The sequence below is a fragment of the Mustela putorius genome, unplaced genomic scaffold (assembly GCF_011764305.1).
Source record: "Mustela putorius furo isolate JIRA1106 unplaced genomic scaffold, ASM1176430v1.1 tig00000832_pilon_pilon_pilon, whole genome shotgun sequence".
Lineage (NCBI taxonomy): Eukaryota > Metazoa > Chordata > Mammalia > Carnivora > Mustelidae > Mustela > Mustela putorius.
Window position 1 is genome coordinate 3636380 of NW_025421491.1, and position 24113 is coordinate 3660492.

Sequence of the window (24113 nt, forward strand, 5' to 3'; positions counted from 1 at the left end):
TTGAATTCTTTCAATGAATGTATAAAATCTTATAATGAGAAAAATAAATACATTTTATGAACTCATTTTTAAGTACATATTGACTTGATTTTGTTAGACTACATGTTGGCTAATGTTGAGGTAGGGAGAGGCCTGACCTTAGCTGGGCCCCTGGGCTCTGGTACAGACCCTGTGGCCCTGACTCATTTCACTCTATGGTATTAGTGGGTTGGACCAAGTGGCTTCTAAGAGCCCTTTAAACTATGCTCTGCTATTTTTCTATAATTAATTAATTAGAAATCAATATCACTTGATATTCTTTAGCAGTTTTTCGATAGCCTGGAAGTCATTTCTGAGTTTTGGGAAGATGGAAACTAAAGTACTTTGCAGCCATCCAGAGAATCTTTTGAATTCTCAGACCACCTTAATATCCTCATTGACAACCAGCCATAAGACAGAAGTTCACTCACATGAAATTCACTTGGGAAATGTCTTGTAGAGCAGCTCTGAGCACCCCTGCGTTACGCCATGCCAAGCAAGGGATATAGACCCCATCTGATTGAAAGTAATGGTGTGACACTAGCCACTCATTTTTGATTGCCCAGAATTGGCCCTGAGATGTGTTGTTAATCAGGTCCACATTACTATCTTGGGGATATTGGAAGTTGGATTAAGCATATTTTCTCAACGTACAGATGGAGAGTGGAGAAAAATTTCTAATAATGAAGATAAAAAGAGGGATCATGAAGGAAAGATGAAATTCACAGCTCTCTCTCTCTCTCTACCCCTTCCTCCGCCCTCCCTCTGCACCCCTCCTTGTCTGTGGCGACTAGCCTGTGACCAGCTGGCTCTTGGTGTGGCTGCCCTCTTTGGCCCGTCCCACAGCTCCTCTGTCAGTGCCGTGCAGTCGATTTGCAATGCTCTCGAAGTTCCACACATACAAACTCGCTGGAAACACCCCTCCGTGGACAACAAAGACTTGTTTTACATCAACCTGTACCCAGATTATGCAGCGATCAGTAGGGCAGTCCTGGATCTGGTCCTCTACTATAACTGGAAAACAGTGACGGTGGTGTACGAAGACAGCACAGGTATGGCACTTGCGCAAGACCTCACCTGACCATGTCGGGTCTGAACAAAGGGAATCCAGGTGTTCTAGAAACATTAACTCATCAGATGGAATGCATGAAAATGAAGCTAACGGGGTATTCTAATTTAGGAATTTCATGTGTCACCATGTCCGATTCCTTTGGATCTTTCTATCGTCATACTTGGGGGATTTGTTTTTGTTTTATTTTGAACTTTTAATTATATTACACATAGGACTGAGATGAGAGATAGAATTTTATTATTTTATTTTTTGTGACTGTATTTTTTATTATGTTCAGTTAGCCAGCATGTAGTTCATCATTAGTTTTTGATGCAGTGTTTGACAAATATCACCATACTGATATATGTAGTAATCTAATCAGAATATTAGGGTCGCCTGGGTGGCTCAGTGGTTTAAGCCTCTGCCTTCGGCTCAGGTCATGATCTCAGGGTCCTGGGATCGAGCCCCACATCGGGCTCTCTGCTCAGCAGGGAGCCTGCTTCCCGCTCTCTCTCTGCCTGCCTCTCTGCCTACTTGTGATCTCTCTCTATCAAATAAATAAATAAAAATCTTTAAAAAAAAATAATATTAAAGATGTGATCACACTTCTCCAACTCTATTAAGACTGTGACAATGACTCCATTCCTAAAATAATGCAAAGTTGGAAAATGACCATGAAGTATGCTTCCAACTTGCTAAGGAACTATGTAAATGTTATATATTAGACAAGTTTCTAAAGTAGGTTAACCAAGAGGAATCTAGTTAGAGGTTATATTGATAAAACTGACCTTTTCATAGGAAGAGGACTAAGAACCCCCAGAAAACAACCTCAAATAAAGCTTTCCTTGTTCCACTGCTTATTTTAGGATGCAGAACAGAACCCTGATGATTAGAGCCCCCATCTCTCTAGGCACTTTCTCCCATTCACCTGCATTTCAAGTTTCTTTTCCTGGCATTTTCCTTTCTACCTTCTAGTCATATTTTGAAGTTCGTTGGAGCTGAGGCTACCTTTTATACAGTTAAATTGCCATGCTGGTGACTCTCCTTTGTCAAGATCTTCTAATTTGAAGCTATTCACCAACTTGCCCTTTTCATCTCCATTAACTCTGGCACTCCATTAACCCATTAACCTTCCTTACATATCCCCAACTTCAGCTGACTCTTACTGAGTACGGTTGATATAAAATGTTACATCAGTTTCAGGTAATTCAACAAGTTTATATCCTATGCTATTCTCCCCACATACAGCTACCATCTCTCACCATACAATGCTTTTACAATGCCCTTGACCATATTTCTTATGTTGTGCCTCTTATTCCTGTGAGTTATTCATTCCATAATGGGAAGCCTGTACCTCACTCTCCCCTTCACCCATTTTGCCCATCTCCCCACCCATCTCCCCTCTGGCAACCTTCAGTCTGTTCTCTGTATTTATGGGTTTGTCTGCTCTTTTGGTTTGCTCCTTTGTTCATTTGTTTTGTTTCTTTAGATTCTACATATAAGTTAAATCATATAGTCTCTGTCTGACTTATTTCCCTTAGCATAAGACCTGTTAGGTCCATTCAAGTTGTCACAAATCTCATTCTCTTTATAGCTGTGTAATATCACAGTATTTATACCATATCTTCCTAATCCAGTCATCTGTCAGTGGACACTTGGGTTGTTTTCATATTTTAGCTATTATAAATACTGCTGCAATAAACATAAGGGTACATGTATCTTTTTGATTTAGTACTTTCATTTTCTTTGGATAAATACTCAGTAGTTGTACTACTGGATCATATGGAATTCTATTTTTAATTTTCTCAGGAATTTCCATGCTGTTTTCTATAGTAGCTGCACCGATTTACATCCCTACCAATAGTGCATGAGGGGTCCTTCTTTTCCACAATTTAACCAACACTTACTGTTTTTTGTCTTTTTGATACTAGCCATTCTGACAGGTATAAGGTGATATTTCATTGTGGTTTAGACTTTCATTTCCCTGGTAAAGAGTGATGTTGAGGATCTTTTCATGTGTCGACCATCTGTATGTCTTCTTTGGAAAAGGGTCAATTTAGGTCTTGTGCCATTTTTAATTGGATTAAAATTTGGTACTGAGTTGTATAAATTCTTTATATATTTTGGATATTAACCCTTTATCAAATATTTTGCTTGCAAATGTCTTCTCCCATTCAGTAAGTTTCCTTTGGTCCTGGTAATGGTTACTTTGCTGGGCAGACTTTTTTTTTTTTTGGTGTAGTCCCAGTAGTTTATTTTCGCTTTTGTGTCTTTTACCTGATGAGATGTATCATGAATATGTCCAACTCTTCTTTTCTGAAGCTGGCCTCTTACTATGCATGATCCTCCACACAACCCCTAAGACAGTGAGCTCCCTCATTCTGCGTGATCACAGTCAAATATTATTTCTTCCTTCAAGTCCTCTGAGACCACCAGTTCTCAGTTCAATAGCACTTTAAAAATATAAGCATTATATTATATGTTTCCATTACCTGTTTGCACATCTAAAAGACTAGGAATTCCTAAACATTGGACTTTTATGCTATTCATTTTTATAATCTGCCACCTAGCACAATTTTGGCATATAGGAAAGTACTTAGTAATAACACTTAAGAATAAAACATTTTACTTTTTTGCATATATTTCCTCCAAGAATTAAAATTAGCTCATTTCTTGATCTACACATTAGGGAATAAGGTTAAGAAAATTATCAGTGAAAATTAATAAAGCAAAGCACTTACAATATTTTTTAATAGTATTTCATTTTCCACTGTCCTTTTCACCAAGCAATAGTACGTTTTACTTCTTGGAGTATGAATAGTAAGCCTTCTCTATTTTTCACTAAACTTTGGTTCCATTTTTAAACTGTCAGATAAAAGTGTCTGTTTTGGCTGGAAATATGCATTTATGTATTTTCTTATACCTCATCTCATTTTAGAAAGAAGTGAAGGTAGGTGATTGGATATATAACTTATAAATGTTACATTCAAAACAGTCTTACAGAGAAGAATAAGCCACAGGCAGTCATATTCTTAAAGCTTCACTTGCTGCTGGGAAGAAGAAACGTACTATCAAGTGAATTGCACAGCATATTTAAAAGGTCTTGGGATGGGGTGCCTGGGTGGCCCAGTGGGTTAAAGCCTCTGCCTTTGGCTCAGGTCATGATCTCAGGGTCCTGGGATCGAGCCCCACATCGGGCTCTCTGCTCAGGGAGCCTGCTTCCTCCTCTCTCTCTGGCTGCCTCTCTGCCTACTTGTGATCTCTCTCTGTCAAATAAATAAATAAAATCTTCAAAAAAATAAATAAATAAAAAATAAAGGGTCTTGGGATGGAATATTGCGATGTGTAGGGGTGGAAAAGTTTTCTCTTCCTCCCTTCCTGGATCTTTGGCTGCTCAAGCAATTAAACTGACACGAGACAGATTAACAGGAGTAAAGCAAACAAAGTTTAATAAGATGTATACCACCTGTAAGGATGGAAAGACCCAAGAAAACTTAAGTCACTCTCTGAAATAGCCAAAGCCATCACTTCTGCTAAAGACAGAAGATGTTGGGGGAGGGGAGTCAGTTAAGGGAGGTTATCAGGAAAAGCACAGTGAACAAGGATCAGGTTGTTATGCATATTTAAATCACTGCCTTCTCCTTGGAGAAGAATTTCTAGAGATTGAGTCATGCCCCTCTTCCTGGTAGAGAGAGGACACACCCTTACAAATGAGGGTTTCCCTTACACGTGTAAACATCTCTTATAAAAGGGCAACATCCACTCAGATTTCAGGGCTTCATCTGTGTCTGCTGTTGCTTAAAAATAAACATCTTGGGGCACCTGGGTGGCTCAGTGGGTTAAGGCCTCTGCCTTCCACTAGGGTCATGATCCCAGCATCCTGGGATGGAGCCCTGCATGGGGCTCTCTGCTCGGCGGGGAGCCTGCTTCCTCCTCTCTCTCTCTGCCCACCTCTCTGCCTACTTGTGATCTCTGTCTGTCAAATGAATAAATACAATCTTAGAAAAAGAAATAAAATAAACATCTTATATTAATCCCCAAAGAGACCCATTTTGGACTGGCAAATTCTGCTCCCCTTCAGTTATAAATGTAAGTGTAATTATATCTTCCATGTTGCTTACCTTTGTAAATAGAGAACTGCACAAGTTAATAAAGTCTCACTGTTTCTTATTATGTAGTACACTCGATAGTACAAGTTTTTCTCACTACTTCTACAACTCCAGCAAAGTAGGGCCATCCAAAGGGAAAGCAAATTAATGAATGTTATCAAAACTTTTAGATTTAATTTAAGAGCTCAACTAATCTGTTACAGATTTCAAATTGAATTTAGGCAAAATATAATTTGTAAAAGGATAACGCAAAAATTGATGTCTTAACCAACCTTCTGATTTCAGGTGAGCACTCATTAAGTGATGGGAATTTTGCACTGGAGGACACTCAAATTACCATTTCTATCATTTTTTTTTTACAGGAAACTGAAATCTGCTTTCATCCCTATTATGTTCACCTGAGCCCTGTTGCTCAATACATACTCATACATACTTGCTAAAGTTGAAAATCCCAAATGAGTCTGTATGTTGTGCATTAAGTTAGAAATGATTCATGTTAAAATGATTTTGCCCACAAAGAAATTAAAAATGTAAATGAATAATCAATTGAGCTATTAAATTGGAAGCCAGAGAGTAAACAGGTCAACTGAGATCAATAAAAGTAGACATCTTTTGCCTTTGAGTGGGTTTAATACTGCTTGACTCAGGGTTTTGGTTGCAGTAATTATCAAGCCATAAAAAGGAGAAAACTTAGTAAACCTGAAGGAAAAGAAAGGACTTAGGTGTGTTCAGCACCCACCCTCACACCAGAATTAAGTACCCATTAAAGAACACTTTATTGGGATTTGTTTAGGAGTTTGTTAAATAGTCTGAAGCCAGCACAGATGTCTGGGGGACCAAATGGCCCATGACTCCCATTGAAGTCAAGGGGAGTACTGTGCTTGTCTCTAAGGACAAAATTCAATTCACTAAATACTAGCAAGCAGAATTCTGTCCTCTGCAAGTGAGAATGTAGAAAGACCCTGGAGAACTGTTGGGGGAGTGAAGTTCTGTTTCGCTTCATCTCTCTCTCTCTCTCTCTCTGCTGCCTGGATGTTCTTCCCATTAGTCACCTACTTCTCTCTGATTCCCACATTCAGAGGTGACCTAAGGCAATGAGAAATGGCTGCTCATTGGTCATCCCTTCTGCTTCATTAGACCCGTGGTAGAATCCTGGCTTCTATCCCTCATACACATCAGAAAGAACTGAGAAGCTGAGCACCAAATACAGTGTGGAGGATATTCAGCAGTCTCTGCTTTTTCAAGGCCAATCTCAGTGAATTGTAGCCACAACTAGTGGACTAGCAAACTTTATTCTCTAAAGGGCCAGATAGTATATAGCTCAAACTTTATGGATCATAGGGTCACAATGACTTCACTCGGCCAACTTAGCAAGAAAACAGCAATAGGGAACATGCAAATGAACAAGTATGGTGTGTTCTGATAAACCTTTTTTTATTACAAACAAGGAGGCCTGTGCAATAGGATCAGTATGAGAGGGGAAGAATAGTGGGAAAGTAGGTCGGAGAAATGCACCGTATCAAAAATGGTGGATTTTACAGACCACAGGGAGAGCTTCTGCTTTCATGAAATAGGAAAACCATTGGACAGTTAAAGCAGAAGAGTGACATGATCAGGTTTACATAATAAAAAGATCATTCTGGCTCTTGTATGAATAATACAGGCAGGCAAGGGTAAAAATGGGTAGCTTCCAGAAAAAAATCAAGACAACTGAAGAAGGTAAATAAAAGAGGAGGAAGGAACTGTCAGTTTCTAGAAATATTTCAAATGTTGAGCTAGCATAATGCCCTGAAGAAGTGGAGGCTGGCTGAGAGAGAAACAGAGGAGTCAAGTGTGAGTCTAAACTTTCTAGCTGAGCCCGTGGAAAGAGTTAACCTCATTTGAGGTAGAGAAGGTTATAGATGGAACTACTTTGGAGGAATAAGGATGATAGCAGGAGTTTGTTTAGTCATAAATATGTAAGTTTGAATTTGGAATATCTACTATATTCAAATGAAGGTGATGAATAGGCAGCTAATATACAAGTCTGGATTTCAAAATGTGATGTGAGGTGGAGAGACAGATTTGAGAGTCCTCAGCATATAGATGAGACTAAATAAGGCCATCAAGGAAATGCGTTCCAGCCAGATGCCTCTAGCCCTGCGTTCACAACACATAGTCTTCAAGAGATTTTTTTTTTTTTTCATCCATGGTTGCCCTAAGTCATTTTTCCCAACATAGCAGAGCCATGAGATTCCTAAAACACAGCCTACAATAAAGAAGTATTAACTATCATTTGAAATATTTTCTTGAAGATTTAGGAAGAGGATTAATTTGAAATAAGGTTAACATACATAAAAGTGTTAGTGACTGGAAAAACAATAATTTCAAGGAGAAAACACAAGAGAAATGACAACCACAAACATCACAATAACTAAATTCTTGAGTTCTGATTATGTGGTATACACTCTTTGAAATAATTTATACAATTAACTCAGTTAATATGGTCAACAGCTCTTGTGGCTGTATGGCTGAATTTAATAGTGACTTGGATTTATTATGTTTATTACCTTTCCCTCCATCTTCCCATAGAAAACAGAAAGAATATATTGTCCAGAACCAAGAATTTTAACAGAAGCCTAAAATTCTGATTTGAAGAAAATTAACATTTTGCTATAAGTTTTGTCCAAGCCAAAATGAAAGATATTCAGTAAGCAATCAGTGCCAAATAAAACAATAAGTCAATCTTTTCCCTTTCAGCAATCACAGCTCACCCACTGTGTTATGATGACCATTCTTGCTAGCCAGAACTCTTCTGATACCCTCCCATAATTCCACCTGAAACAGCTGAGGGAATAGAAAGAAGTCCTTTCACTCCGAACCAACAAGATAATAAATTATAGCTCTTTTTTTCCCTCTATCCTCATCTTTTCTACCCTTCTTATCCACCCACTCCAGTCCTCTGCCCAGAACCCTATTCAGATGTTCAAAATTCAATTTGGATATTGCACAGAGGTATATTATTTTTAGCTACCATTGATATCAGCAAGAGTTCAAGACTGAAATACTCTGGTTGAGCTAACTGCAACAGAGTTCATCTCAAATATTTTGACTAGATTCTTCTTTGAGGTTCTTTGATCAAGGGACACAATTTTTCTTTTGGGAACTCTCTGCCTTTTTTTTTTTTTTTTTTTTTGGATGCACTTTTGAAAAATCATATGTATGAAGATCTGCACTTAAAAGTGCTATATTTCCCCCAGGTAATTCACTTACTTACCGGACTCCATTTCTCAGTTCTGATTTTTCCTTACCTCTGGAGGATACATAGATCCCCTTAAGAATCCTATTAGATTTGGGTATATTAATATACCAACAAGTTTGTGAAATGCCATTTTACATGTTTCTAAGTACAAATGAAGAGGAAATTCCCATTTAAAATGTAGGATCTTCTCTGTGGGTCCCAATGGTTTATTGCATTCCTTTTTATGGCATCAACCCCACTGAAGTGGTTTAATGAACAGGGAATAGGATTAAGACTCAAGAAAACCTAGGTACTTTCCTTTTAAACTAATTCTTATTAAATATAACTAAGCTGTCCAGAAATGAACTTGGCTGCAGCATGAGGTGGAGAATTTCTCAAAAAGAGAGGTGTTCAGCAGCTGCTGTGCGGGGAGTGAGGGGGCGCTGGGGGGAATCATGCATCAAGCAGGGGTCTGACCTTAAGTTCCCTTCCAGTTCCTGGCATCTGTGACTTATTTTTAGGGCCTACCTAAACAATTAACCTCACTGTGTCTCACTTTTCTTAATGTAAAATAGTACTGATACCTTTTCACCTCGAAGGTATATTCTGAGGTTTATGAAGATATTTAGAAGGCACGTAGCATCCTTCCTAAAAGGGGTGATGTCATTAGCAGCGTTTATTATTATTTAAGAAGAAGACATGGGAAATTTTAAACCCTCACTGGAAATAGCAGCTTTTTTTTTTCTCCTCCATATGCTCCACCTGTTCCCAGAGTCACTCCCTGTGCATGCAAATCAGCATTTTTCTGTGTCATGTCTGAGTGCACAAGAGTGGATAGGCGGCCAAAAGTAGTGTTTAGAATTGGCCATTTGAACATTTTTGAAACTTATCTCCGTATGCAGAGCCCAGCTCAAACTCATGTGAAATAAATAGGCTCCTTGCTCTGAAGTGCTTTTAAAACCAAAGATGTGGTTTCCAATTACATTCCAGGGGGTGGGAGTGGAGGAAAGAGGCTCTTATGGTGTTATTTTCTATCTCCATGTTTACTCTTTTTATTTAGCAAGATGTGAACTCAGAAAAAAGATGCCAGAAAGGTACAATGAACACCTATATGCCTTTCATCTACATTCAGCCTGTAATCCATTGGCCACATTTGTTATAGTGCTCTGTGATTCTCTCCATATAAAAGAATTACTACAACAATAAATAATAATAGTAATAATTAATAGAGTTGTTGAACCATTTGAAAGTAAGTGACAGACATCATGATCTTTTCACCCCTAAATGCATTAGTACGCCTTGCCTAAGAACTAGAGCCCTCTTGGTTATAGACGCACTGCAATTACCAAATACAAGAAACTTAACACTAATACAATACAATTATATACAAATAGGATAATAGTTCTTAAAGAATGCTCTGCATAGATGACAGAGTCTAGGGGAGCAGGTGTTTGCTGGCCAGAAGGACTCATTGCAGGTTGTGCTAAACAACTGTGGCTTTCCCAAGGACCAGAGGGCACCATGGTTTCCCTTCCAGCACATGGCTTTTGCCCAGGCACAGCCAGAGCCCGCTGTGCTGCTCTTGACCAATGGTGTTGTGGGCCCTTTGGCTTTTTTTACCCAGATGAAAGGAACTCGGAGCCAAGCTACCAACTCCCCGCCCTCATAGAAGTTACCTGTGCCCAGGTACACCTCATGCCTTCTCCCCACAGGAAAAGGCTGATGGAGTTTGTTGGATCTGCACTGATCTCTCTCTCTCTGATCTCTCTCTAGGTAGAAAGATGATAAAGAGATGATATACACACACCATATTATAGTTTCTCTAACTGACACAATAATTGCCCTTACAGGTTTTATTTTTAGTTTTTTGGTTTTTGTTTTTATTTAACCCAGGATCACTCATTGAATTTAGTTGTCATCTCATTTTACTCTCCTTTGGTTCAGCCTTCCTTTGCCTTTTGTGACCTCAACATCACCAGCAATCTGTGTTTCTAAGGCTAGACGGTGAGGTAAAAAGATTGAGTGCTGGACTCACAGGCAACAATTTTAAACTCTTGGTTCCTACTATCTTTACGACCCTGACAAGTTGCTTAACCACTCTGAGACTCAGTTTCCTTGTTGTAAATAATGAAGTCAGTAAAGCTTACTTCACAGAATTGTTGGAGGATTAACAACTATGAAAGTCCAGATCAGTTTTATTCCAGAATGTCCCTCAGTTGGGTTTGGTTGTCTCCTCAACTGCATTTTATTTTTCAAGTCCCTCCACCATGGTGGGCTAGAAAGACTACAACCATCACCAGATTTGCATGGTCCTGTCTGTCCTCTGCAGCTGGAATCCCATCCTGGGAGCAGTGGGTCACTCAAGGCTAGCTTCCAAACACAGGAGGACCATTAGCCAAGTTAGGAGTGGTGCCTAAATCAATTTCCTTTCCCTTTGCTTAGCAAATAAATTTTAACTTCACAATGAACTGCAAGTAATTGATGGATTGCTGCAAAGTGCAAATAAACGGGAAGCTTTCTCTAATTTTTTTCTTCTGGTGGAGGTGGAGGGGACTTTTAAATTATAAATTCTACAATGTTTGCTAATGAAGGCAGAAAGGCTTTTTTTTTTTTTTTTTAAGCAAACAATTGCTTTGGGAAGAGAAATGCAAACCCCACTGCCCCACCCTCATTCTTCTCCCCCCCACTTCATCTGTAATCTTCAAATCTGCTGAGCTCTTCCTTCCTGAGGCCAATTCACCTGCAAGCAAACTGAGAAAATGAGGGACTTAGTAGTGAATATTTCCAAAAGATAAATTTAGACCAATTAGAAACTGGTCTTTTGTACTGAGTTGTTCTCCTTTCTCCTCTATTGGTATTAAAAATAGCTCTCTTTGGGGAAACAGTGGTAAAACTGCATGGTCACCTTTTTTGAGGAGGAGAGAGCAAAATGTCTATTCATGACCTCATTTGCCAACTAAAGGTTGAATGCCTTATGCTAGTGCAGAGTTTTCTTTCTCTCTTTTATTGACCCAGATACTTACTCAGATAGCTACTTAGTCCATCATTCAGTCAGTTAGTTGACCTGAAATTCCCAAGTCAAGAAGGATTACTGATTTGGTAAAAAGAATCAGAGACTGGGAGTCAGAAGGTAGACCTGGCTTCAAGGTGTGGGCTTAATGACCTGAATAAGACCTTAGCATCTTGAGCAGGTTACTCCATCAGCCTCTATCAGCCTCAGCTCATGATTTATAAAAATCGAGTAGTAATTGATACTCATCGATGTCACAATAATTGATGGGATAAAATCCTTTTATGGGCTTTTTTTTTTTTTTTGCTTTTGCTTTTTATACCACTTTATTCCAGTCTGAGGATCTCAATATAAAACTAAACACTTACTAATTCTGAATTACTGTAAATTTACAAGTTCTGCTAGCGGTTCAACACTTAAATAAATTAAGTCATCTTGGACACATGGTATATTTTGTGTAATGAAAATACCTGAAACAATTAGGGCAATGTGCTGAGCTGATCAAAATGAAATGAACGTTGGAAAACAAGGCTGCAAGATTATTACTAAAATATTGCAATACTTATGTTACAAATAACCAGAACATTGTTTATTATGGTTCTGGAAGAACTGAAACCCCATACCTTTCTTTTTTTTTTTTTTTTTAAGATTTTATTTATTTACTTGACAAACAGAGATCAAAAGTAGGCAGACTGGCAGGCAGAGAGAGAGAGGGAGAAGAGCAGAGACCCCGATGCGGGGCTTGATCCCAGGACCCTGGGATCATGACCTGAGCCAAAGGCAGAGGCTGAAGCTCTTTCTTAAAGCAAGATGGGTTCATGTCCCACACTCTGGGTTTAGCATGGGGTTTGGCATGTAATGAACATCTGGGAAATGTTTTCCCATAAAAATGAATGAACGAAGCAAGACAATATATTCGGCTTTAAAATACCATTAATATGGGTAAGTCACCATGATCAGAAGATGCACTTCATATGAACATTCCATTCAGCAAAGAACGAAAGAGCAGTTTGTTGCAGCACATGAATGCACTTTTCAGGGGTCTTCCCATTTTATTTAAAGGCCACATTGATCTCTTTTGTGATTATGCTCCAGTATTTAAAAAAAGGGGGGTGGGGGTGGGGGAGGAGAAACTATGCAATTTCAAAGCAGGAGGGCAAAAAAAAAAAAAAAAATGCAAATGAGACTGAAGTAGCCAGCAGTAAAGAAGAAAGGGGAATGAGTGGGTCCCTATTTCTATTTTTTCCCCATCTCAACAAATAATCCAAAATTCTCTCTGTTTCCTCAGCACCAGCAATCTGTGTTTGTAAGGCTGGACTGTGAGGTAGAAAGATCGAGTGCTGGACTTACAGGCAACAATTTGAACTCACGGCTCCTACTAACTGTCTTTGTGACCCTGATAAGTTACTTAACCGCTCTGAGGCTCAGTCTCCTTACTGTAAATAACGAAGTTAGTAACGCTTACTTCACAGGATGATTGGAGGATTAACAGCTAGGCAACCCCATGTGCTTGGTTTTCTTCCATTTTCAGTACTTATCAGTGGCTCAGGACTAGCAGTTCCAGAAGTGAAGAGGGTAAGTGGCTCATTACTGGTACCTGAGAGCCTTCAACCATGCTGACTGGCTTGAAAAAAAAAAGCAAGAATCCATGAATGCTACATTCTAACATTTTAATTCTCATGTAATTTTTTTTTAAATAATGAGCGATAAATCGTGTTATGGTCCTAGAGACCCTAACCATTGCCACCCCCCGCCCCGTTGCAATCGCTCGTATCCATTAGACTCTGAAGAGCAGCTCAATTACAAAGTTATCGCAACCTACCCAAGAGGTTAGAGGAATCTTTTAATATCTGACCCACAAAAATATGGTTTGGGTGGAGGGGGTGGATAACTAGTTAAATAAAGTAAGAAAATGAAAGACATGTATCAAGTCCGGAAGTAGCTGACATCCATGTCCATGACGATTCATACCCAAGTTTGTGTCTGAATATGATAAAACTTAACATTCCTTATTGATTACCTGAAGTTGACAAATCTTAAAGGCACAGAACTGTGTCATAATTTTTTTTAAAAAGGTTCAATTTTCCAATGTGATGAGAGTCCTCAAGTGAGAGCCGAAATCATGCACTGTAGCAATCACAAGTTAATTTGGGGAAGTAAAACAGAGGCTTTGTACAGCTGTTTGCCTTCTCCCAGTAAAGTATGTCTGTTAACGAATGGTAGCTCAGTAGATTCACATTTGTGGTAAATCAAATATTCTGTTATGTTAGTTGGCTGTGTACACTTTCCAACAATTATTGATGGTCGATTTTAAAGGAATTTGTTTCTGCTTTTATTATCAGAATCTCTAAAAACTCTATAATCTATCTTTTTTTAATCAAGAAAGGATTTTCCACTTTAATGTTCAATCATATTAGAAAGAAGATGTGAAGAGCCATTTCTAAATAGTTTATATGGTAGGAACTGAAAAATTATATAAAAAGCCCAGCTAAAAGTGGGTACGAGAAGAATAAATGAAACAAGATGGGATTGGGAGGGAGACAAACCATAAGTGACTCTTAATCTCACAAAACAAACTGAGGGTTGCTGGGGGGAGGGGGTTTGGGAGAAGGGGGGTGGGATTATGGACATTGGGGAGGGTATGTGCTTTGGTGAGTGCTGTGAAGTGTGTAAACCTGGTGATTCACAGACCTGTACCCCTGGGGATAAAAATATATGTTTATAAAAAAAAAAGCCCAGCTAATTAGTGGGGAAACAGTGTGCTATACATTAATACTCCTATTCTATTGTCTGCTTATATTTTGTTTTTTGTTTTTTGTTTTTGTTTTGTTTTGTTTTGTTTTAAGCAAGCATTATCCATTTCATTTAACACCTTTAGAAACTTCAGGCAACTTTTGTTTACAAAAGTTTCACAGTTACAGACTTGGTTTATTAAAGATTTGTGGTGTTGGCCGAAAGCTGGAGAGGATAAGTGCATTTAACTAAATTCAACATTCACTTAAGAAAATTGTGTTCCCAAACCACACAAGCCCACAAAAGGAAAATACAATATAATCTACCACAGAAAGGGAAATGACAAATGAGAAGTCAATAGTGTAACCTTTAGGAAGGTGGCCACTTGCTACATTTTGGGAATGATATGAGTTTGACTGCAAATGGCAATAAACAAATCCTCTTCAGACAGAACGGTCTTTTGCATGATGGAATGTCATTTTCCAGGTCTCATTCGTCTGCAAGAGCTCATCAAAGCTCCCTCCAGATATAACATTAAAATCAAAATCCGCCAGCTGCCCTCTGGGAATAAAGATGCCAAGCCTTTGCTCAAGGAGATGAAGAAGGGCAAGGAGTTCTATGTGATATTTGATTGTTCACATGGAACAGCTGCAGAAATCCTTAAGCAGGTAAGAGGGGTAGGGAGGGGTGAAGGGGGGGGGTGGATTTGTTCATATCTCTTTTTCAAAAATGCCATCTGGCTTCACTCAGAGCAGCCTGATGAAACTGCAGCAGTCAGGTTTAGGATGAGGATTACAGCTTTCAGAACACTTTTAAAGGATTCAGGGAGTTCATAGGGCTCAGGGAATTCAAAGAAGCCACCCGTTGGATAGAGTTGTAGATGTGGGGTCCTATGTATTGGGAGGTGTGTAGATCCTGTCAGCAGAGAAGGATGACATTTCAAGGCTATTAAACATCTTTTCTTTTACATCTCTTGAAAGAACTGAGCAGATTTCATTTTATAACACCTGACTTGTCCTAAATACATCTTCCTCATGGCAAGACCTCTTTTGTCAAACATGTAGAATTTTGAGCATAGTGAAAAGGGGACACAGGGACAACAACGAAAAGATGCTTCTCTCTTCTGACTTGTCACAGACAATGAGCTGCCATGCATAATCTTGATGAATACTGTGGGTGGAAACACTTGATAAATTGTGAAATCGTATGTAAATGAAAGATGTTAGGAATGTTAGGAATAATGAAAACAACAGGGTAATCATTCCTGAGCACTTCAGGAGATATACTACTGGTCTAAGGAAGATAAAGCATAGACTAGGGGTCCTCAACCCAGAGTGATTTTGTACCTTCGGGGACTTTTGGCAACGTCTAGGCACATTTTTGGTTGTCATATTGGGGACAATGGCACTCTCCTGGCAACTAGTATTTAGAGGCCAGGGATGCTACTAAATATTCTATAATGCACAGGACATCCCCCACAACTAAGAACTGTTACCCTAAAATGCCAGTAGTGCTGGGGTTGAAAAACTCTGGCATAGACAAAGACAATGGAAAAGGCTAGCGAGATGCTTAAAATAGATGCATTACTAAAAGATCAAGGGATGAATTTGAAGAAACATGGGGAAAAATACCCAGGTCATATTTACATGGCCTTAATGGGTGTCTCTTTGTATTTAATTTAAGCAGTTATTGTGGCATAAGGCAATGTTCTTATCTGAAATGACAAACCATTATTGTACTCCCCCGTTTAAAAGGTTTGGGATGTGCTATGTGGTTGACTGGAAATGGGCACTAATTTCACAAGTAGACCAACCCCCTGCACAAATGTAGAGCTGTGGATTTCCAAATCACTTGGGAGAGCTCTTAGAGTGGCCATTGCGCATGACTCTCCAGTACTGTATCTCATATTTGAAGGGCATCTCCCCGAAGCCATTGAATTCAGTGTTGAGTCTTTAATTTCACTGAAAGTAGACAATCAGGAAAGTTGACTAGAGGTTCCCATTATCTCCTGGATGATTACACTAAAAATCTATTTCAAGTCATAGAACATATTTTAAGTTGCAGTTGAAAACAATCTTAGAGTGACACCGGGGTGGCTCAGTTGCTTAAGTGTCCGACTCTTGATGTCACCTTGGGTCTGGATCTCAGGGTCGTGAATCCAAGCCCCCATTGAGCTCCAAGCAGGGCATGGAGTCTACTTAAAAACAAACAAACAAACAAAAAAAAAAACCTGAGACATCATCAAGGCTAATCTTCTCACTTGAGAGGATCAAGAAAGTGGAACTCAGCCTCCTCTCTCCCATCCTGCACCATATCCACTATGAAATGTTGCTTTTCCAGTTAGGAGGAAAGTATGTGTTACCAACTTTTAGGTACAGTTGCATTAACAAATCTTCGGATATTATAATTAAAATGATTTCTCATTAAAGAAAGCAAACATGTTGCACTGATGTCCACAGCTCACTTTAAAGGTATAATAAATAGAATCAGCCCACTTTATCTTAAGGCTTCATTTGAGAATTTCAATACAGTTCATTAAAGTGTGTAAAGGGGTGTGAATCAGAACTGAAAAAAACACCCAGATTTTATGTGTAGCCCTCAAAATGCTAAGAAGCATCTCTTCCCAGGAGTCTGTTATAACAGAGACTGGGGACTTCCATTACATTTAAGACAAGCTCTTGCCGATGAGTCTTTTCCTGTTGAGATACCCATTTGGCTCACATAACTGGCAACCTCTCCCCTAAAGCACAGGCTTAGAATGGGCAAGCCTGGGAAAGAGCTGCTAGAGTTTTTCCTCTATTTCAATAAATATGGATGTAATGTTCTTTTGACGCAACTGGCTCTTTCCTGGTAGCATAGAGATTACATCATTCAAAGACCAATTTTTTTTTTTTTAAGATTTTATTTATTTGTCAGAGAGAGCGAGCGAGAGCAAGCACAGGCAGACAGAGTGGAAGGCAGAGTCAGACGGAGAAGCAGGCTCCCTGCGGAGCAAGGTGCCCGATGTGGGACTCGATCCCAGGACTCTGGGATCATGACCTGAGCCGAAGGCAGCTGCTTAACCAACTGAGCCACCCAGGTGTCCCCAAAGACCAATTTTTTAAAAGATTTTATTTATTTATTTGACAGAGACAGAGATCACAAGTAGGCAGAGAGGCAGGCAATGGGGAGGAGGAGGGGGGAAGCAGGCTCCCTGCTGAGCAGAGAGCCTGATGTGGTTTCTCAATCCAAGGACCTGGGATCATGACCTGAGCCAAAGGCAGAGGCTTTAACCCACTGAGCCACCCAGGCGCCCCAAAGACCAATTTTTTGAACAACAAACCAAAAAACTCTTCTTAGTAAAGCACACCCAAGAAGTGTCTGCTGGGGTAAGGGAGTGAGGAATTAGTTCAGCTTTGTTCTAGCCATTGTCATGCACCCTTTTGCCTCTGTCCTTGCCATGTCATATTTTATCTTGTGTTTACTCTTCCTCATTAGGTTCATGGTAAGATTGTTGTGAGGCATTGCAGGAAACTAGTAAAGAGCATGTTCATCCAACTTTTGTTGTAGACTGCTGAGCTACAGATGGGGGTGGGGGGCTCCTGGTTGGTTTAACCAGATTTAATCTGGACCTCCAAGAAGCTGTGTGGTTGGAAAGATATTGAAGACCTCAGGACTTTGTATTAAGGTCAAAATGAGGCCTAAGTGCTCCGTGTGGTCCAGCTTGACTTGACCCATTACCTTTGGGCAACAACCTGTAGAAATGAAGAGACGTCCCCTCTGTCTGCCAAGCGTGTCCTTAGGGAAGCTGGAGAGTACAGGAGTTCAAGATCCTAATTCTGGCCACCAGTCAACCAATCTCTTCCTACCTCTTCTACTGAAGTGCAAATGATGGTGCCTGGCATCCTCTATACTGTCTTATGCAGCCTCAAATAACCCCAGGGTAAATTTGGTATTCTCAGTTCAGAGTTGAAGAAACTAAAGCTCAGATATGTTAAGTGCTCCAACCAGGTGACTCTCTGATTGGCCAGGCTGCCTCATGGTCTGGAGACCACCTATTATCAGAGCCTGTGTGCCCACTTTACCGTGAAGGACCCCCATTCAGAATGGATAAGCCCTTCCATTTCAAAATAAGCTTCCAGAAATGTCTGGAGAAAACACAACCACCTGCTGCTGGTCTCCTTTAGAGGATATTAATATTAATAGTTCCTGCTTTTATGGTGACTAAAATCATTGCTGATAAAATTTTCTCTGCCAGGTCAACTTGGCTTTCTTCTCAAGTACATTTCCCATTATTTCCGTGCATTTCTCTGCACCTTCATCATATTTTACTACTTTTTAATGATTCTTCAGGAAAAAAAAAGAAATCAAATGCACTTTAAAGAAGATACCTGACATTTATCTAAAAGTAAAAATTGGGGAAAAGTCTATAGTTATTCTTGGGCATGCTAATCACTCCAGCAAAGTAATTATTTCTATTCATATTGAACAAGTGCTATATGATGAGAATCTGAGGAGTTATTTCCCAAAAATTAGTTAGAAATTCAAATGTCAAGACTTGATTAGGTTACAGAGGAACAGAGACTTCATATGAATGAACTGTCTTCATGAATTTCTGTAGTCTGAGAGTGGCTCCAGCAGCCAGCAGCACACGCAGGGGACCCATCCCATTACTTGGTGTCCTCTCCTCTCCGTGTGCAGCTGCCACCTCCCAGCTGGTGTCCTGCTGCTTCACAAGGATACTCCTCTCTCCAAGCCTGTCTCCAGTGTGGACACTCCTAGTTGTCTACAACTCCTTGCTTTCACTTCCTCCAAGTCCCACTCTCTTCCCACTGACTCTTCAGTGCCACCTTATCTGCCCCCTTGTTGGCTTATAAGTGTGATTCTACCAAGAGAGTGCTGATGGGAGGGAATTTAAAGGTAAGGAACTAGATAAGAAGACTGTACTAGCATGCCTAAAATGTGCCCAGTGCCATGCTGGGTGTTAAGAAACTATCTCCTTGGATCTACACAGTAATTTTTGGTATAATTAGTTTGATCCCTCTTTTGCACGCAAAAATCAAAGCTCAGGGGCACCTGGGTGGCTCAGTGGGTTAAAGCCTCTGCCTTCAGCTCATCATGATCCCGGGGTCCTGGGATCGAGCCCCGCATTGGGCTCTCTGCTCAGCGGGGAGCCTGCTTCCTCCTCTCTCTCTGCCTACTTGTGATCTTGGTCTGTCAAATATATAAATAAAATCTTAAACAAAATTTGAAGCTCAGAGATAGTAATAATTTCATCTACCATGTGATGAGTATGTTCTTAATGCAAACATCCCAGCATTGACTCATTTGTTGTCCATATTCCCTAGAACACTATGACCTCCAAGGGGATAGAAACCTCCTTTGTCTTGTTCTTCCAAATCCCAAGCATGTACCTTACTTGAAACATAGCATTCAATATTGCTCTGTTGAATGTGTAAAGGAAAAGGGTGAATGAATGATCCAAGAAATATTCTTGAAGCTCTTGATAAAAGCAATCTCCAAAATCACCTCCCTTCCATCGGACGTAGTGTACTATACTCTCAACTCTGCCAAGGCATTTGAATAAGTTGTTCTTCTATGCCTCAGTTTCCTCAAAGGAAGGTTTTATTCAATCCCCGAAATCCTATATTAAGAACTGTAATGCATTTCAGCCTACGATTCCACTTCCTGAAAATAAATTTACCTCTTCAGAGAAATGGATAGTCACTTTCAAATCCTGTAATAGGATTGAGAAGGCAAGTCACAATTTCAAGCAGGGTAGCCGGAATCCTAATGCTTCCCTGACAGAAAGGGAGGGAACACTGTGATACTCCATCCAGCAGGGAAGCTGTGTCCCTGGGCCAAGTCCCTGAGCTGGAGAGCGGCCATACCAAGCATGAACATACTGTTTCTGACTCAGGAAACCTGCTCTCTTGTTTACATGAACAAGTGTGTCAGAAGAGAGACTTCTTTCCCCTCACAACACTTATAGCAATGAATATGAAGCTATAATTGAGCTATTAGTCTCCATAAAACATTTTAGTACCAAAATATTTTGTGGGATTATATCACATTTTCTCCTGTCAACATTTGTGTGCTCTTATTTTTATTTTTATTTTTTTCCTTTCTGTCAATTAGCATAACAAGGCCAGGGAGAAAATTCTTTTTTTTTTTTCTTTTTTTTTTTGTTTAAATCCTGGCTTCCCTCTACTAGGACATGCAAGGGCAATGCTGATTAATCAAATAATTTTATGCATTGATTCTTTCCTCATAGAAGTTGAACCTATTGCCCAGGACTGGGACAAAGAGAGGTGGTTAGAAGGGGTTCATTTTGTGTTTCCACAGGACAGAAGCACTATCAGTCTTCACCTCTCAACACAGAAAACAGACAGTCAAACAGTATAACTGTGGTGTGCCAAGAGGTTATAAACCTGTGTTGGGAACCCATACCCAGTAAGTCAGATATGTAACCCCATCTCTAATCATACACACACAGAGTAGGCCAAAGACCTTAAGAACTACCTCTGATGGAACTCCCTGGGTGCCAGGCACCGTTGCTAAGAAGATAAAATGCATCATTCACTTAATTCTTATGAGAAAATTCTGTACACAAGAAACTGACCGAGCTCAGAGAGCTTTTGTTACTTGCCCAAGGTCACAGAGCCAGCAATGGCTAGGCTGGGAGGCTGGGATTCGAAGCTTACCTCAGGATTTAAAAGGGAGGGGAAAAAAAATCCCAATCTGCTGCTGTTTATGTACACTAAGATGCCAACTGATTCTCTTCACAGTTAGACCATGGAACACATTCTAAATCTTTTTTTTTTTTTAATTCATTTATTTAACAGAGAGAGAGATCACAAGTAGGCAGAGAGGCAGGCCGAGAGAGAGGGGGGAAGCAGGCTCCCTGCCGAGAAGAGAGGACCCTGAGATCATGACCGGAGCCAAAGGCAGAGGTTTAACCCACTGAGCCACCCAGGCGCCCCCCATGGAACACATTCTAACTAGACTCTGTACTCCTTTAATGCAGTGTTTCATTCTATTCTCCAACATCCCATCATTTGTCTAGTTTACATAAGTCCTTAAGAAATGTTGATTATATTGAAACCAAGGAGAGACTGTAGTAGAGACATAGTAGAAAAATTCACTCTTTCATTTAACACATATTTGTTGAGCACTGATTGAAGGTGAGAAAGATACAACAGTAAAAACAACAACAACATAAAATAAATCCCTGCCCTGTTGATCAAAAAAAAAAAAAAAAAAAAAAAAAAAAGAGCTTGAAAATTAAAGTCATAGAATGTGGCTACCCAATGCCCACAGACTGGTCAAATACAGGGAAACTCATTTCTAAAGCAGGAAGGGACTGGGACGAGAGTCTTAGACTGAAGGTTGGTAGATCCAGTTGCAAATTCTGCTCTTGCCCTAATAGAATAAAATAGTCACCATTCATTGGGCACTCACTATGTGCCAGAATATGCTATGCATTCCACTAGGATATCTTCTTATCCTTCAAAATATCCCATGTTATAGATGAGATAAATGAATTTCCAGGTCATCCACCTAATTAATAGCAAGGCTGGAATTTCAAGCCAGGGCTTAACGTGGCAATGATTTGAGTTTCTTCGATCTTTTAAACATGCTGCTTTGAGCAAGACCATTGATTCTTCTTCAACACAGTGACTTCATCTGCAAAATAGGATTGTTGGATTCTAATCTTGCTAAGGTTCTCTTTTGCTCTGAGCCTCCATGCATATAAGTGATTAGGAATCCTCTTCCCAGTGTCCAAACATAAAGAATTTTCACATTGCCTTGTACTTAGTAGGCTTTTGGGAGACAAACCATAAGTGACTCTTAATCTCACAAAACAAACTGAGGGTTGCTGGGGAGAGGGGATTTGGGAGAAGGGGGTGGGATTATGGACATTGGGGAGGGTATGTGCTTTGGTGAGTGCTGTGAAGTGTGTAAACCTGGTGATTCACAGACCTGTACCCCTGGGGATAAAAATAGATGTTTATAAAAAATAAAAAATTAAATTAAAAAAAAAGAGGATATGAAGGATGCAAAATAAACTTCAAGTCTCTAAAAAAAAAAAAAAAAAAGAAATGAGGGAATAATTAAGCAGTTTATTTTTTTTTTCAAGTCCCTGAAGTCCTTTGGTAGCCTTTGAGACAACTAATTGATGGGAAGTTCATTACTTTGGCTAAATCCTGACGATGTAATAATGATGACTCTCAATTTATTCTAACTGATGATAATTTGTAGTACAGTATATAATTATTTTGGCAACACGTTCTCAACCCAATTGTTTCTCTCAGGCTGATATTAAAATGCATTTACATTTCCTAAGCATAGAGTAAGTTTTGGTTATAAGGAGTGGTTCATAGATATGAGAATGTTACTTAATATGCACAAGAATCAATTGACCTCTGTGAATAACTAATAATGTAGTGAAGGAATTTGCAATGTGTCTATACTCTTAGTGCACAGGATGCCCAACTGCATACTTGGAAAAACTTCCAAACAGTAGATTTGGAAAAGAGTGTAGATTTGTTTCTATCCGAATTGAGAGGTAATAAAAATCACATGTATGCCTCAGAAATACTCTAATGCTTAATTCCAGCTACATCAGAATTTGGTTGTAATAGGTAATAAGAGAAATTATCCTTGCAAAAGAAGTGGGGGTAATTTAGAAGGAATCAGGTTATAAACATCTGATATCAAAGCAAGTCTTAAACCTTTAGCAGGATTAGTGAACCTCGGCATTATTCAAAATTTGGGGGATGTTTATTCACCTCCATGTGCCTTTTCCAGGAGAAAAGATCCATAGCTTTTATCAGATTCTCTAAAGAAGCCTAAGACTGAAGTAGGTTAAAAATCACTTGGCTATGTTAACCACATCAGCTTCTTCAACCCTTCATAAATGTAAGATTTTATGAAAAGAATCTTCCCACCGTACTTTCCCCATGACTGTTAGACAAATCCTTCTGCTTAAGGGTGACCACGTAGGACATAAATTTCACTATTTATTCAACTAGCATATATTAGATGTTTTGTATGTGTTAAAGACTACACCAAGGTAGGGGGAATAAAATATAATGAAAAACTCTAGTGTATTGGATGTATTATTTAACAGAGGACTTTGCGATTCACTATTTGCTACATCTGTAAAATGGGAAAGTCATAGTACATATCTCACATTGTTCTGAGAGAAGTCAATATGACAATGCCTATAAGGCATTAAGCCCATCGCTGATGCATGAAATATTCCACATGTGAGAGATCACCATCAGCAATATCATTAGTGATATGTGCCTAGGCAAAACTACAAGACTGATACAGTGCTTCCCACTGTTAACCCTGTCACTGCATTACTTCTTAAACTTTGTGACCATGGTCCCCAAACCTCCTCTCAAGCCCGACTTTCCAAGCCTCCCTATTATACCTTGCTCGATGTCATTAAATCTCCACACCAAATTTAACACACTACATTTTCTCCTCTACCTTTCTCCATCCAGTTCTCCAGAACTACTTTCTCCTCCTGCCCCTGCTTTGGTGACCAGAGACACCAGCCAATTGTTCAATCCAGAAACCTAGGAGTTCACTTGACTCTACCTTATCCTTCCTATTTGTGAGTTACCAAATGGTGTAGCTTCTGCCTTCTGAATATGGTTCAGATTCCACCTTCTTTCCTCCATCTCTGTCATCATCTTTCTCCTACGCTGCAACAATTGATCGCTCTGTTGCAAGCCCCCTTTTCTCCCCATCCAGCATCCATGTAGCCTCAAAAACTGTGCGTTCCAAATAAAAAATGTGACCTCATTCTTCTCATCTGAAATGCTTGGGCCTTCAACCACCACGCCCGCATTGTCTTAAGGCACAACATTGTACAGCTAGGTCCAACTCTGGACAGAAGGCTCCCTCAAAACTACATGGGCAGCTTATCAAGTTCTCTTAGTTTGGGGGTTCATTTCTTATGATAAAGCTCCAACTCCT

General features: G+C 39.6%; 1 protein-coding gene across 5 annotated transcripts in view; it reads left to right on the top strand.

The window, feature by feature from the left end:
- GRIK1 (glutamate ionotropic receptor kainate type subunit 1) overlaps positions 1 to 24113 on the top strand; it is a 385580-nt gene that overhangs the window by 243872 nt on the left and 117595 nt on the right. For all 5 annotated transcript variants that reach the window (XM_004757477.2, XM_045085170.1, XM_004757475.3 and 2 more), the window contains exons 3-4: positions 813 to 1070; positions 14628 to 14809. In XM_004757477.2, the coding sequence (XP_004757534.2) occupies positions 813 to 1070; positions 14628 to 14809 (440 nt within the window). The remainder of the gene's footprint in view (positions 1 to 812; positions 1071 to 14627; positions 14810 to 24113) is intronic.